This window comes from Lepisosteus platostomus, chromosome 1 (genome assembly GCF_059453375.1).
Source record: "Lepisosteus platostomus isolate fLepPlt1 chromosome 1, fLepPlt1.hap1, whole genome shotgun sequence".
In the NCBI taxonomy this organism is placed as follows: Eukaryota; Metazoa; Chordata; class Actinopteri; order Semionotiformes; family Lepisosteidae; genus Lepisosteus; species Lepisosteus platostomus.
This window is the reverse complement of record NC_142611.1, coordinates 66,695,741-66,710,745: the sequence shown is the minus strand read 5'-3', so window position 1 is coordinate 66,710,745 and position 15,005 is coordinate 66,695,741. Positions and strand designations below refer to the sequence as shown.

At 49.9% G+C, this 15,005-nt stretch overlaps 1 protein-coding gene across 5 annotated transcripts in view; it reads left to right on the top strand.

Annotated features, from left to right (window-relative positions):
• tns2a (tensin 2a) overlaps positions 1 to 15,005 on the top strand; it is a 75,127-nt gene that overhangs the window by 12,623 nt on the left and 47,499 nt on the right. For 4 of the 5 annotated variants that reach the window (XM_088633717.1, XM_088633715.1, XM_088633716.1 and 1 more), the window contains exon 2: positions 14,802 to 14,907. In XM_088633717.1, the coding sequence (XP_088489843.1) occupies positions 14,802 to 14,907 (106 nt within the window). Of the gene's footprint in view, positions 1 to 296; positions 454 to 14,801; positions 14,908 to 15,005 lie in introns of those variants that run through there. The other variant, XM_088633718.1, reaches the window with a different exon arrangement.

Genomic DNA, 15,005 nt, shown 5'->3' with positions numbered 1-15,005 from the left:
AACAGTATGGGAGGGGGCGCTTTTGAAAAAGCGATTTAAGAGTGCGAATGCCACGCATTTCTTTAAACCAATCAGAGTGCAGGAACCCCACCCACTTACTCCAAGACCCGCCTTTCCACCAATGTGACCCGCCCCTATTCCTGACTTTATCCAATTGAGAACGAAGTCTCGCACTGAGTCACGACCCTCTGGCAGAATTCTTCTCTCTCGTCCCCGCCCCTTGTCCCAGGATTGTGACCAATCAGACTGCCCGAAACGTTCCGATGTCCCCGCCCCTGTCCCCGCCCTTGCTTGGCCCCTCCCACCACAGTCCAGGGAAACTTCGCAAAACAACTTCGCCGTGGATTCGCGTGCGGTGGGAATTGAGTGAGCAGAAATATCCCTTTGGAATGTAAAAAGCAAAACAAAAAAGTGGATTTTGTTGACGAAGTTCCCTCCATAGACATGAGTAAGGTAGGGAGTGAATATTATCTCGTCATATGAACGGTTTCTAATTACAGTTCTTTGAAATTATACTTGATGTAATTTAGAATTTATATAATAAATTGTGGACCCCCCAGGAAACGCGTTTTGTTCCGTTTCTGTGTTTGTTTCAGCGTGTTTAAAATGTTTTATATGCTGAAGGGACGATATTGGATTATCCTGTGTAGCGTCATTTCGCGCTAAGTGAAATGCGCTGCAATTGAATAACTGCTTTCCGTCCGAATCGCTGTAATAACCCCTATATCTAAAATTGGTATATTTTTCTCCGTAACAGTATACTACGAAGTTGTCATTAACAGTGATTCATATATATTCTATTACTTTTCCTGTTAACGTGTCTGAGGAGCAAATTAATTCATTAGCCTGTGACTGCAAAGACCACTTTCTAGCCGGTCAAGTCAGCTGAGCTGAGCAGCTGCTGGTTCTGTAAAAGTGACATTTTAGCTTTTCGCTACACAAAGTCTTGTGTGCCGATGTAGTGTTTACGCAGTCCACGTTTCGTCCTGGCGCTGCGTGGGCTGTTTACAGTAAACTGGGATAACGTCTCTCCCGGTCAACACTATCAGGAGGAACAAGGCAATTTTCAGCGCTCTGTTTCTTTTTGTAAACATTACGACAGATATCGAAAATGTCAGGATAGAAAGTGACAGTTGGGGGAAAAAATGGTTTAAACATAGCGATTTTTTTTCCTTCAGGTGGTGGTCTTTTGTGTGGTCGTGTTTTTTTTTTTACTCCAAATTCAGTTCACCGGGCAGTAGCCATTTTTAGAGATCAGATGGGCGAAAATCTTGGCTTTCAAGCATTGCGAATCCCATCATCGCCTTTTCATACTTTTTTTTGTTGTTGTTGCTGCTGTAGGTGAGTGAGGTGTCGTCATTAAAAAAAAAAAGCCAAGCTTTAAGAGGGTACACACCTCGGATACAGCAGGTATCAAATAACCTCCTCCTCTAGGTGTTCGGAAACTTGACCAGAAACTTACTGCGTCACCGCTCAGGTCCAGCTATATGTTCCCCTCAGATGTCAACTTGCATGGAACTGGACCGTTTTTACATTTCCTGTGGGGTATTTTGTTTTGTAACTTAATTCTAGAAGCTTATTTTTTCCCCCGGATCTCCTGTTTTTATTCGGCGGTTTCTGCTACGTTTCTGTTTATTGACTGCGCCCCCCGCACGCTGGGCTTTAACCAGGGTGGGAGGGGGGTACAATGAGACGGTCCCTTAGGAAAACACAGGGCAGCAGAGCCCCAAACCCCCTTTCGGAACCGAGGTTCGTCGTATTTGCAGTGAACGTACTGTCCATCTGTTGTTTCAGTTCATTGCGATGTCGTAGTTAACCGTTATGAAAAAAAAACGTGCTCATTTTAAATTTGGATATGAAGTATTCTTTCTGTTAGTGCTAAACCAAAAGAATAGGTGGCATTTGTCCCATTTATAGCTCTGGAAGAAGTGCGTTGCAGCCGCGGTGCGGGGCGGAGTGTGTCGGCCAGGTACCGATTCCCCAGCGCTGAAAGATTCGCCGATTTGCTGTTTTCTGCACGGATGCTCAGATTTTTACTCGGAGCAGTTGATCTCTTGGCGACAGCTTGGGTTGGCGCTCGCGTTTAGACGCGAATAAAACACGGCTTCAAGATCGGACGACGGCAGGAAATTTTAATTTCGCCAGTTTATAGGAAAGTAAGCGAGTCAGGCGCGCGCTCTTGTCCCATGGGAATGGCAATGGAAACCGCGGGGTGGAGAAGCGCCTGGAGAAATCGGACTCTGATCCGCGATTTGTAGCTTTGACTTCACTGATGACCCCGTTGCCTGTATTTGTTTGTTGACTGTTTAGCCAGTCTCCCCTCTGCCTCTCCGATTTTAGCACCGCGCTTTAAGATTGAACCAAACCCTTCGACTCTGCCCTGACACACACACACACGCACGCACACCCCGGTCCGCTTCCCTCCGTGCAGTCTGTCCTGGAGGTGGGTGAGTTTAGAAAGACAGCGAGGTGATCGAGGCTTAAACCTCAAGCACAGCATCAACAGCCTATATTGATTAACCAGCCGTTTCTGCGAAGCAGAAAGAAAGGTGGTTCAGGCTGATCTCTCCGATGCTCTCAAGGGGCTTCAAGTTATCTAATCTCTGAGGTTTCTGCAGGCCAATCTGACCCTGTGATCCTGCCCGGTTAGAGGCCCTGCAGGAGATGGCCTGTAGGATAGGGAGGGAAAGTTTTTATTTAGCAGTGCTGTGGAAAACCTAAATTATCACAAACATGTGTGGCAGGCTCTCGTGGAGCAACGTTATGAATGATTTCTCTGCCTGATCTGCCGGTGTCCCTGGCTGCTGTGTGGTGATCCAGGAGAGCTGGCCCCTTTTCAGAACTCCACGAGAAAAAGGGTTAAAGAATCCCCCTCCCCCCACCCCCACCAGTCTTGTGAAACCTTGCAAGCTGAGGTTGGAGTCAGAGAGCGAGAATCCGGCTCGGCAGCGCGGGGAAGTGGGAGTGAGTCGTTTTCTGGGAAGAGGAACGCATGAAGGAAAGGGCAGCGCAGGCGTTTCTGTCCCAGCTCTGAGATAAGGCCCCCCCTCAGGTCCCCCCCCGAGCCTGCTGGATGTCCGCTTGCTGGGGACAGGCAGGAGGGCGAGGAACACGTTGCCCTGCGCCCCAGAATCGAAGCGGGGATCCCTGTGGGTAGGAGGGCAGACGGGATGTGGAAGAGCTCCCAGCGGGGCCCATGAGCAGAGCGCTAGGCAAGCACTGTGGGAGAGTGTGCGTCTCTGTAGGGCCCTGCAGCACTGGTGATGGCCACTGTACCAACTCTCCCTCGCCTGTAGCCAAGCCCTCCCTGATAGTCTTCTAGCCAGCGTCTTCCCAGTTTTTCAGAGTTTCAGGAACCCGGGATGCTAAAAAGCTAAGGAATCCAGATATCATTGGACAACGTTGGTTTTCACACCAGCACAACGGAAACTAACCTCAAAATACCCGCCAGCTCTTTCAGTCCCCACTGGCTCATTCCCCCGGTTTTGTTTTGCCAAGATGTAGCCTTTTTCCTTATCAGTGCGACGTTCGAAACGCCTCCTCCCAGGTCTTCCGAGCAGAGGCGAGCCGGCGATGGCGTTGATGAAGTCGGCCGGGGTCCCGCTGGGAGATGCCTGTCCATCTCTGTCCAGAGAGAGCGGGAGAGCTGTGGACCGCAGCGCTTGTCCCCGTCGGAGGTTCACACAGCGGGACTGTCCTGCAGCTCTGAGCATCGCCTTCCAGAGGAGGCCGCCTGCTTGTGAGCCATGTGCACAGGACTGACAGTCTCAGGCGGCTCCTGTCGTCCCCACATTATTCAACACCATTCGGGCTTTCAGCCTGTGGTGGCTCTTTCGCACGATGTAGGCCAAACTGGGTATAAAAGGCTGGACACTAAAAATCAAGACTTGCAGTGTATAGCAGCAGAAAGTGAACAAGACAGGGCAAAACACACACGTGTAACAGCATTTGTTTAAAGGGGTGTAAACTCGTAGTCCCGTGGGAATCGTGCTCTAGAGAGGTTTAAAAGCTCATGTAGACTCGCAGGTTCTGTAAGGCTTGAATTAAAATTCAATACTGGAGGTTCTTTTTTCATTTGTGTTGGGCTTTTCATCCCAAAGCATGCCAAAGCACTTTATATACCAGAGGACACCTGGGAGTGCGATATTAGGGTCGTAATATCCAGCACACGCCCTCTGACCTGCCGTGTGTTGCTCTCCAGAGCTCACATCGTTGAAAGGCATAAGCAAAGCCGATTTCCTGCAACCCATTAAAGTTTCATCTGGAGGAGCGCAGGGGCCTCGGTAAGAGCTCCGAAGTGGCACAGGGGAGCAATGATTTTTGTAAGAGGTCTTGCCTCTATATAGGATTAAAGGTCTCCTGCAGTGTATTTTTAATCTGTGCTCTCTGCCGATGACATCAGTGTTATAAATATCCAGGTTTTGATAACTGGGCTGGAGGGGGACAATGGGTGTTCCGGAACTGTGGCAGGATTCCGGGAACAATAGCCTGGCATGGGAGGATGTGTGAGACTGGGGGGCTGTGTGTGTGGGTGACACATGTACTGTACTGGGTAACTGGCAGCCTATGTGTCAGTGGGCCAATCCAGTCTTTACAAGCCTGAGTGACCACATCTTCAGAATAGTGGTCCTAATAACAGAAACTGCCCTGGACTTTGATAAATCGCAAAGCTTTTGTAATTATTCCTGGCTGTTCTCTGTGTGCACGCTGGGTGTTAGGTGTGTGTGGTAACATCCATGTGAACTGGATCTGTTTCCCACTAGGCTGGCGTTATCCCAGTGTGGCCGTGCCTGTCGAACACATGCAACAGGCACAATGTTTCTCAATGTGCAGGTTCTTTTAGTTCACTTAGAAGTTTTAGCATCAGTTGTAAAGCTCAAAATTCAGTTCAGATGCACAAGGACAATGAAAGACGTGTGGTATCTCTTGAGATAACTAGTGTGAGTGGGGACATATTGTAGCTTGAAAAATTAAATAATAAAATAACTTGTTGCAGAACTTCAATGACGTTATGGAGAAAATGCAAAGGATGTGATATAGATTTTGGGGTTTTAATCCACAGGCTACAAGCAGTTTAAGAAATGTTCTCCTGCTGGAAGGAGCTTGTGATTCGAACTCGAAAATGGTGCATTTCGCACGCAGAGCCGTGAACTGTCTTTGACACTTCAGAGTGGATCAGCCGGAGGACAACCTCAGAGCCGGAGCCAAAAGACACATTCTGTAATCCTGCTGGAACTGGGCACCTCATTCCAGTCCGGCTGCAGCCTGGAGGAGAGGTGGTGTTGGTCTCCCGTCAGTCAGGCCACAAACTGATGGTAATGAGCAGTAGCTAACACTTTCTCCTTAACTGACGGTTCGTAATCAAACAACATGGAAATGGCCAACACCGAGAAGAAAAAAACACTTTGTTGAAAACATACCAGTGATATTCTCGTTGCCAAGTAACATCTGTGGAATGAACAGAGGAATAATTGCATGTTTGCTTTGAAGGAGCTCTACTTAATTAAAAAAGGCAGAGAAAATGAACCTGTTAAACAGAGAAATAGGCTAATCACAGGTGCATAGAAGTGGGAATGTAAAGGCTAAGGCACTGGAACAGCAGTATTTAATCTCCACAATATGTAATTAAAGATCTTGCTGGCTTGTTATTACCATTATATCTTAGTGATTCGGTGGCGACTTCAAACATAAGCGAATTAGAAAGGTAATGAGGAGGCCGTTCAGCTGATCTGCCCTTGTTAGTTTTTAGCTGACTGATCCAAGAAGCTCATCCTGCTGATTATTGAAAGATATCTGGGCATCGGCTTCAACTACACGTCTGGGTAACTTGTTCCACTCTCCCCCCACGCTTTGTGTAAGGATGTGGCCTCCTGTTCTTGTTTTAAAATGCAGTTACCCCTAGTTTCTACTTTTGTTCTCTGATTTGTGTCTCATTGTTCATTTTAAAGAAGGTCTCTGGGCTGCCTCTGAGGACTTTGAATCCTGTCTGTCTCTGGTGCTGGGCTGATACTCCAGAGCACTAGTATGGAGCAGTGGCTGGAAAGGGTGTAGCTCTGAGCTGCAGCCTGTTACTGGGCACAGACCATGCTGTGTGCGGCGCAGGCGGCCTTGCAGGGGACAGGGTTAAGTGCGAGAGGGCGGGAAAAAAAGCACCCTGCCAGGAAGTACGTGCTGCCTGCGCCCCGAGGAGCACTGAGCTCAGTCTTGGAACAGTGCGTCTCTCTGTTTAGAGTCCCACCCCTGTGGGAGCTGGGTGTCCCGCAGGGGAGAGGCTGACGATCGTATGCCCACGCGCGGGCGCCAACCCTTCGAAAGAGATCGGGGGGGGGCACCTCGGGGCTTTCCTTTTCAACCTGTGGAAATCTGGCAGGCGTCCCTCTCATTCAAGTTTTCCAGATCCACATCAAGTTAACTTCAGTGAGGTTCGGAAGTACTGAGGGTATTGGAGAACTCGGCACTAAACCTGCCTCCTCTTATCCCGGCATGCTCGGGAAGAGGATATCGGCCAGCAGGGCAGCTGATCGCTTTGTTTTAGCTGTTGCAACCTACGGGGTCTGGTGTACACTGTTCTGATGAAGCTCTGGAACACCTGTTAGCAGCCATGCTTATGTGGATAAGAGGACAAGGGGACAAAATGGCCAGAGTCTGATGATGGATTGTGTAAGGAGTGCTTGAAACTCGTATAAGAATACAGTGAGTAGTCTCAGGGTGCTGTTCAGAGGGTAGTGTCATTTGCTTAAAACACATGCTACTCTACAGAAGCATGTAGTGAAAAGCTGCATATAGCATTTAGTCATGCTGAGTTTCCTAGAAGGGGGTGGGCTGGTGATTGGGATGATGTTGTTGGAGGAGGGTTATATGAGGGGAAGGAAAGTCAGAGAGCCCCAAGGAGAGAGGGCTCCCCTCTGCATCCCTGAAAGACACCTTAGCTTCGCACCAGCCCAGCTCTTCTTTGCTTGGGCCGGGATCACAGCGCTTGTTGTTGTCTTTTACAAGTTGACATAAGAAAGAAGGATTGCATCAGTGCAAATCGTGGAACTTGATCCTTAAACAAGCAAGCTTGCTCCCAGGGAACCCCCGATTCTCTGCAGTGCGGCTGTGTGTTAGGGCACCGGACAGGAGGAAGAAGAGGAGGCGCCTTTTCCTCGCTAACTCGCCCTTCTGCCACTGTGCTCCTGCTGTATACACAGGCAGCTGGGCGCTGGCCCCAACCTCCCATTTACAGTCGCTTTTATTTGTCTTGGTTCTATTTTTGAGCTGATTCTGGAGGAGGTGGGCGGCGGTGTGTATGGGATGGGGAGGGGGGTACAGCGTGTTTGTGTGTGTTGGGGTGGGGGGAGGGGCGTTGACTTTCCTCCTCAATGCCCACTCTGTTCTCTTCTTGGGTGGTGGCACATTTTTATTTTTTTTTCAGGAAAAGGCCTGGCTGTTTTTTGGGAGGGGAGTATGGAGGCATCCTGGTTTTCGTGTCGAAAGGCTGAAAGGGGAGAACAGGCCTCTGTTGACGCCTTACACTGACGTGGTTCGGGACAGTGGCTGGCCGGCCGCTCGGTTTGTGCCCACGGGGCTCAGTATGGAGGTGCTATGTGGGCAGCCTGACGTGTGCCTGATGGGGGTGTGATGGCTGGCGTGGTGTCGAATGGCAGTCTTGATCGGCTTTGGATTGTGGTCGCTGCTCCTGTTTTGTCGGTGCCCTCACAGAAAACAAGGTAAGAAGCCAGCCACTAGTTAACAGCCATCTGAGTGTTACTTTTAGGGTTTGAAAAACTGAGAGACGTGTGAGCTAGGAGTGGGAGGAAAAACAATATTTTGAATAACGTGGTCTTCGTTTATGGGAATATGTTACTTTATTTTAGGTTGCTTCTTTGTGACTTTAGGAAACTGTGCTTCAGACAGATGGCAAGTATTTTGTGAATGAAGATAAAATAAGTCAGTCCATCCTGATGTGGAATTTTATTGCAAATGTGTGCACCTTTTTAAGCAAAAGCCGCCCTACTCATCTTGGAGGGTTTAGAGAAACTTTTATGTGCAAGCACAAGGGTGGCATCTTTTATCAGTGAGACTAGTTTCCATTTCCTTGTTATTAGCTGCAGTCAGAAACGGGAGGAAAAAACTGCTGGTGTTCAGACTGACGCTTCAGCAGGTGGGTCGCAGTTTCACTGCTCCCTCGCTTTGCATTTAGTCTGCACTATACGAAGGACATGAACTGCCCTGGCTTCCGCGTGCATGTGAAATCTCAGCTGTCTTGTCTTTCACTGCGGATTCGCGTCGAGTGATGCGCTGAGTTTCGGAGAGCCATGCGCTCTGCTCCGAGAGGACTGTGCTTTCAGGGCACCAAGGTAACGGCGATGACGATGAGCGCTCGTCGGCGCCAGCTGTCCAAACAGAAACCTCTGCGGGGCTGTAGTTCTCCAGGTCCGTTACCGCGGGCAGAGGAAGAAGAAACAGTTGCCCGGGAAGAGGCAGGAGGAGGAGGGGGTCCAGCTCGCGCCCAGTGGCTTTAATAAGGCCTTGCGCACCTGGAGTACTGACACTGAAGGGAGCCGGGGGTGACTGGCACCTGCCCTGTGGATTTTGGCAGGAAATGAGCAGAAAAGTGCGTCGGAGAGCCAGGTTAATTAAATAACAACAATAACCATGAAGCCCTCAGAGGTCTGTTAATACAGAACAGCAGGTTTGGGTAAGTGCTCCGAATGGGTCAGAAATGAAAAGCTAACAAGTGGGACGCTCAGGAGGGGATCGCACTTCAGCGCTGGTCCTTTTCTCTGCAGTTTTCTGGAGGTTAGTTCTAGGGAGATCTTTTTTCGTCCTCCAGCCCCTGGGTTTTACTCGGAATCGACAAGAATCCGGGGCTGGTTGGCGACACTGGAGAGCACCAAGTCTCGGAACGTCGGGAGCTGTGGAGCTCGTTGTTCCTGCCGCTTTGTGCCGTCGTGACACGAGATCCTCTGGGATCCCATGTGATTTGCCTCTGGACTTGTCAAAGGATCCTGGAGGAGAGTTCCTCACCCCTCGGAGAAGGGGGAAGGGGTGGGCGGCGGGCCGCTCTCAAGACTGTTTGGTTTGGGGTGCCAGTTCCAGCCTCCCTGGCCTGGTGGCGGCCGGAAGGGATGTTAGCCCGTAGCCCAGCTGCCGGTGTTCCCCCCCGGCATGGGCACTGCTCGATCAGACCCGCAGCCTCCTGACCCTCGGCACCAGTCACAGGCTTGACGCCCCTGGGTCACACCGAGCGCGTGGCTGCTGCGTGAGTCAGGCCGGACTTTGCCTGACGTTGTGAGTCACTCGGCTGGGATCGTTCAGGGAAAAGGTTTGGGAAGGCTCCTGGGATAAAAATAGCCCTGTACTAATGACAGGATAAGCAGGTCAGGCCCAGCAGCTTCCCTTTGTTTGCACGCCTTTGTTTTTTTTAAACGGGCCAGTAGTGGCTATTGCAGAATGGTCTGCCTTAGCTTCTTGCTCACAGGGTTGTCAGAGAGTGCGAGAGATTGCAGAGTCTCCAGACCAGTACAGAAGTGTTGGGAATGCTTTCCATCCTGTTGTGTTGCCTTTTGCAAAACGTGGGTTTTGCAACACACTGAGTCATTGGCTGACTGGTGATTTGCTGCTGTAGCTGTCCTGTTGCAGGTCCACCTGGGTCTTGTGTGTGAGCGTGTGTGTTGCGTTCGTTATCAGTGACTCACGACACAGGCCTGGAGACAGTGCAGGTTAGTATACTATGTTGTCTGGCAGAAGCCCGTTGTGGTGCTGGGGGAAGAGGTGGGTGGTGCAGCCCAAGCCTTTCTGGGTTATTGTGCAAGCCTCTTTGTCTGCTCAGGTACAGGGTGGGTGATGGTAAAAGCAGCGATGCACGCGAGTCTCCGGCTCCCGCGACAGATGCCCGCGGCGGAACCTGTGCTCGGACGCTCGCAGAGTTGGATGACTAAAGAAAGGAAATGTCAACGCTGTGACCCAGGCAGCGCAGCGGTGAAAGGATTTTGTCTGGGTGCTGGGTTTCCCTGACGTGCTTGGGTGCTAGCGTTTCCCTGCTGCTGTGATCCCATAGGCCAGGCCCCGCCGCCTGTGGCAGCGTCATTACTGGGCTGGTGATGGCACTTGCAGGAGCCCATGGAGGGCAGCGGGCGCGTGATGGGGAGGGTAGTGTTGGTGGGTTTGCGATCGATCTGGAGGCATACAGGAGACGGGCCATGACGAGGCTAACATCAGCCTCTGGTTGAGCCACAGCGCTGCAAGTGAATCGATTTGCCAACACACTTCCCACAGCTGTAGCTCCAGCTGAGGCCTGGATTCCTATGACAACTTGGCACTGCCTGACGGTACTTGGCTCAAGGCTTCCTTTGGCACAGGAAATGACAACAAGCAGTTGGCCACCAAGGCCACCTTAATGCTGCCAGATCCTTGAATTCAATTAATTGTCTACTAAAAACACAATTACGAAGGCAAGTTCCTAAGGGGAATTGATTCAGTGGTCTGGTATGTGACTACACTCGCTTTAAAACTGTAAACAATACCGTGACGATGGAATGCAGAGTTCGGATTGTTAATCAAGCGCCTGTTAATCATTGTCTTGGAGGTTAGATTCACGGATGATGAAACGCCAAAGATCCATGCTGCGTCTCGCTCAGTTTTGTTTTGATCACGCTTTCCTGATGCTTGACACTCTGCGCGCAGCAGTGTCAGGAAAAATACAGATCGATGAGGTCGCTGAGGGTTTGCAAGAAGGGGTTTTCGAATCGGAAAGGCAGGAAATCGTGTGGGGCACGAGCCCTGGAGTTCTCTGGTTTTACCCAGCGAGTCTGTGCAGCGTGTGTTTTCTTTCTCTGCATTTCATTTCAGTTCACGCTGAGGCAAGAAGCTGGGATTTGTACAACTTGCAGGGGAATCACAGTGGTTGGCTTTTTTATAGCCATTGTGGTGGAAGGCAAAGCTTTGCCTCCGTTAAACGTACATATTCTGCATCATATAGAAGTATAAAACCTTTGTGCATAATGTTTATGGAGTTAAAACTGTTTAAGAAAAGCTGAAATTGAATTGTTGAGTGTTTTTCATACATGTTTGCGGGATGTTTTAAATTTAGCCTGGGTTATTTTTTATTTAAGGTCTTGTTTCTGAAGGAAAAAACCTTCTTGGTCTTGGGAGATCTCTGAGGCTTTCAGGATTTGATCCAAGCTCACCCTCTCTGGAGCACCTCATAGCTTTGCAGAGCCTTGAGGCTCAGGATTGTTCCCTCTAGAAAACCCCCCCCCAAAAAAACCTCAAATGTAGCTATGGGAACAAATTTATTTGGCATTGAAATACTTTGCATTTGGATTAAAAAAATGAAAGTGCCCTTGAATGTGTGCTTCGGCGTCTGTCTCCCGAAGTGACGTGTGTGTGTGTGATGACAGCTTGGCCTGTAGGAGAGGGAGGGCAGTGCTGGCACAGGGAGTCTCGCCAGTCTCCGTTCTGCATTGTAGCAGAGTGTGAAATGCAGAAGGAGACTGGCGCTGTTTTTCACCTGCAGAAAGGGAAATGTAGGCCGCGTGGCTTGCAGCGTGCCTCTGGATAAGTCTGGATAATGACAGGGGCTTGCAGGCGTGGAATTAGGAGGGGTACAGATGGGGATGAGGGCTTACTGTGTTTCTCCTACACTGACTGAGCAGCTCTGAGGTGGACAGTACTGATGGTGGGGAATCTGCTCAGGTGTTTGCAGAGCACGGTTCCTCACCCCAGCTGTGGCGTTAAAGTGTGCGAGTTGTCCATCGACAGCCATGGGGCGGAGTCCTGTCTTGTCAAGGTGGGCGCTGCTGGCCCAGAGATGACGTGGGCAGCACGGTAACGTAGTGATCTTCCTGGGGCCTGATGCAGATGCTCACGCAGAAGGCGGGTTTATACCGTAGGGCATGGCTGTCTGGTGTCGACAGCATGAGCAATGCTTCCAATTTTACAGCTGCAGAACTGTGGCTTCCTTGTGCAACACTGCGGGCTAAATAAGATAGTCTTGAACTAAAGCACACGCAAGAATGCTAGTCCTGTATTTGTATATACAGTGCAGTCTCTATGTATTTGGACAGTGACACAATTTGTGTTGTTTTGGCTCTGTACTCCAGCACATTGGATTTGAAATGAAAAAATTACTTTGAGGTTACAGTGCAGAATGTCAGCTTTAATTAAAGGGTATTTATGTCTATATTGGGTGAACCATATAGGAATCACAGCCCTTTTTATACATAGTCCCCCATTTCAATGGACCAAAAGTAATTGGACAATTGGCTGTTCAGTTATTTCTTGGCCAGCTGTGTGTTGTTGCATCTTTAGTTCATGCACAAGAGAGCTAACAAAAGGTCTAGAGTTGATTTTTTTGTCTGGCTTTTGCATCTGGAATCTGTTGCTGTTGTCTCTCCACATGAGGACCACAGAAGTGGCAAGGCCAGTGAAGCGGGCCGTCATGAGGCTGGAAAATCAGAATAAATCAATCAGAAACATTAGGTGTGTCAAAATCAACTGTTTGGTACATTGTTAAGAAGCAAGAACGCACTGGTGAGCTTAGCAATAGCAAACGACCTGGTAGACCACGGAAGACCACGGTAGTGGATGACTGAAGGATACTTCAAAACGAGAAGAAAAAACCCTTTTTGACTCTTGAACAGATCACGTTATTGATCCAGCATGATGTGGCATCCCTACAGTCAGAGCCCCCCGGCCTGGAGCGCCAGAACCTGACGAGCCCCCTGGCCAGGGGCACTTGAAGCCGACGAGCCAGTTATAGCAGCTGCAATTGACAAGACCGCCTCAAAATAATATCATAATAACACATATAATTACAAAATAATTACAGCATGGAAAAAAATAAGTAATCTAAGGTGATACCGTGGGATGTTATACACACAGGTACAAATGTTTTCAGGCTTCTGCAGGGACAGGCCCCCAGGACTTGCACTGAGGACCCCTATCCTGCCATACAGTACTGTCAGTCTCCACTGCACGTCTGCTGGGAAGCACTGTGAAATGGCTTGTGGTCATGACACTGAAAGAGAGGCAGCGTGGGTTCATGGCAGTATAAACAAACTGTGTCTGGTTTTTTGGAGGGAGGTGGGGGTTGTGACGCACACCAGATGGCCTCACGCTGGCATTATGTCACCCACTTACCGGTCTTGGCATGAGGTGACGGGGGGAGGGGGCACAGGAAGGGGGTCATTTAACAGGCATGGCTTAGTCATCCGATTTCCTGTAGGACTCTGTGGCTAGAATTCCAGTCAGTCCATAAGAGACTGTTCTATCTCCCGCGGCATCTGTGTGTCCAGAAGGCCACCTTGGTTCAAGGCATGAGCCTCGCGGGTAGATAGAAAGTAAGCAACGCCCTCGTCGTCATCCTTATCTTCATCGCTGGAATTTGAGCTAACGGGATCAACCAAAGCCTCCTGCAGTCCTGTCCATGCTGGAGGAACCCAGGCAAAAAGACTTTGATTCGCTGTGTTGCTGTGTAACTCGACTTGGCACGCCTTTGCACCTCTTAACTCCCGGGAAGCCTGCAGTGCAGTTTCCCAGCTCGTGCCCTTGGTGTCCGCAGTAATCGGGCTCCTCGTGTTTTGTGTGTGCTGTGCACATGACTGGCTGTCCTCATTTCACAATGAAGCTTCAGGCACATGTGCACAACAGATGAGTAGATGGAAGTCAAAAACAGGTGTCTGAAGGCGGGTTTTGCACCTAATTAAATGTGACATATAGTTTGTTGAGTCTTGCTTGTCAGTGGCAGTCTCATTATAGCCAACACACCTTCATCCTGACAAGTGGCAGCTGAGATCTTCTAGCAGGGAAACTATTTTAAGATGCTGAGAGCAAAAACTCATGTCTACAACCAGTTACCGACTTCTTGCTGGACACTGGTAGGAAATCAGGAGTGTTGTCTGGCACTTCAACTTTTGGTGTTGTTGATCTCTCCCCTGGTTGATTTAGGAGGACACTAAGGTAGCATCTACGGTACGTGTGTTTGTCTGGGGTCATGAGCCTGCACTGAGGTGGCCAGTGCACAGAGGCACACTGTCTAATTAGAGTTTTCCAGCCTTGGAGCATCTGTGCCCAAAAACTTTTTCTGTGCAAGGGATTTGTGCAGACTGCGTATGCTGAGGTGACAGTCTTGGTCTTGGGAGATCTCTGAGGCTTTCAGGATTTGATCCAAGCTCACCCTCTCTGGAGCACCTCATGGCTTTGCAGAGCCTTGAGGCTCAGGATTGTTCCCTCTAGAAAAGTTCCCATTGTCAGTCATTGTGTGTGCGTTCCTGTGTTCAGATGTGAAGGTATGCATTCATGATACAACGTACAGTAAAAGTGTACTTACACACATAAATCTGAGGTCTGCTTCCCTTTGGTTTTGCTTGAGGAGAGCAAAACCTTCAACACAAGATGCTTTGCTGCACATGTGCTAGAATTCTGCAGCCCTGGTGTATTGAAAACACACTATGTGTTTTCAGAGCAGGTGTGGCTTGTCTTATTGTGGATGCTGCAATAGATGATCAACCTCTCACTGGCTCCGAAACTCGGACTGGCTCAGGGGCTGGGGAACCCCTTGGACCGATACTTTATAACCCCGAACTATTTGAGCTCAGAGCGCATACCAATCCCTGGCCAGCTGTGGAACTTGCTTGGGTTACTCTGTGACCGTGCAGGTGCGGATTAAATGCTTGCAGCCAGTCGCCAAGGAGGGAACAGAAGGCTCTCCCCATGGCTCTCGGCCTGGGCCTGGGCCGCGTGCTTGTGTACTCGCACGGTAGGGGTGGGAGCGGTCCTGCACGCGGTGATTGAGGCTCTGTGTGTTGTCTTGGCAGCCGGGGAAGGGAGAGCCCCACGCCTTCAAGGAGAAGACCTTCAAGAAGAAGCGGCAGTGCAGCGTGTGCAGGCAGCCCGTGGAGAGCCAGGGTTCCTTCTGCCGAGGTGAGGAGCTGACCGCTGTCCCCCCTCCGCTTGGACTGTCCACTGTCCGCACCAGCCTCTTCACTTTCCTCTCTCCCTCTTCACATCATTTCACCCGC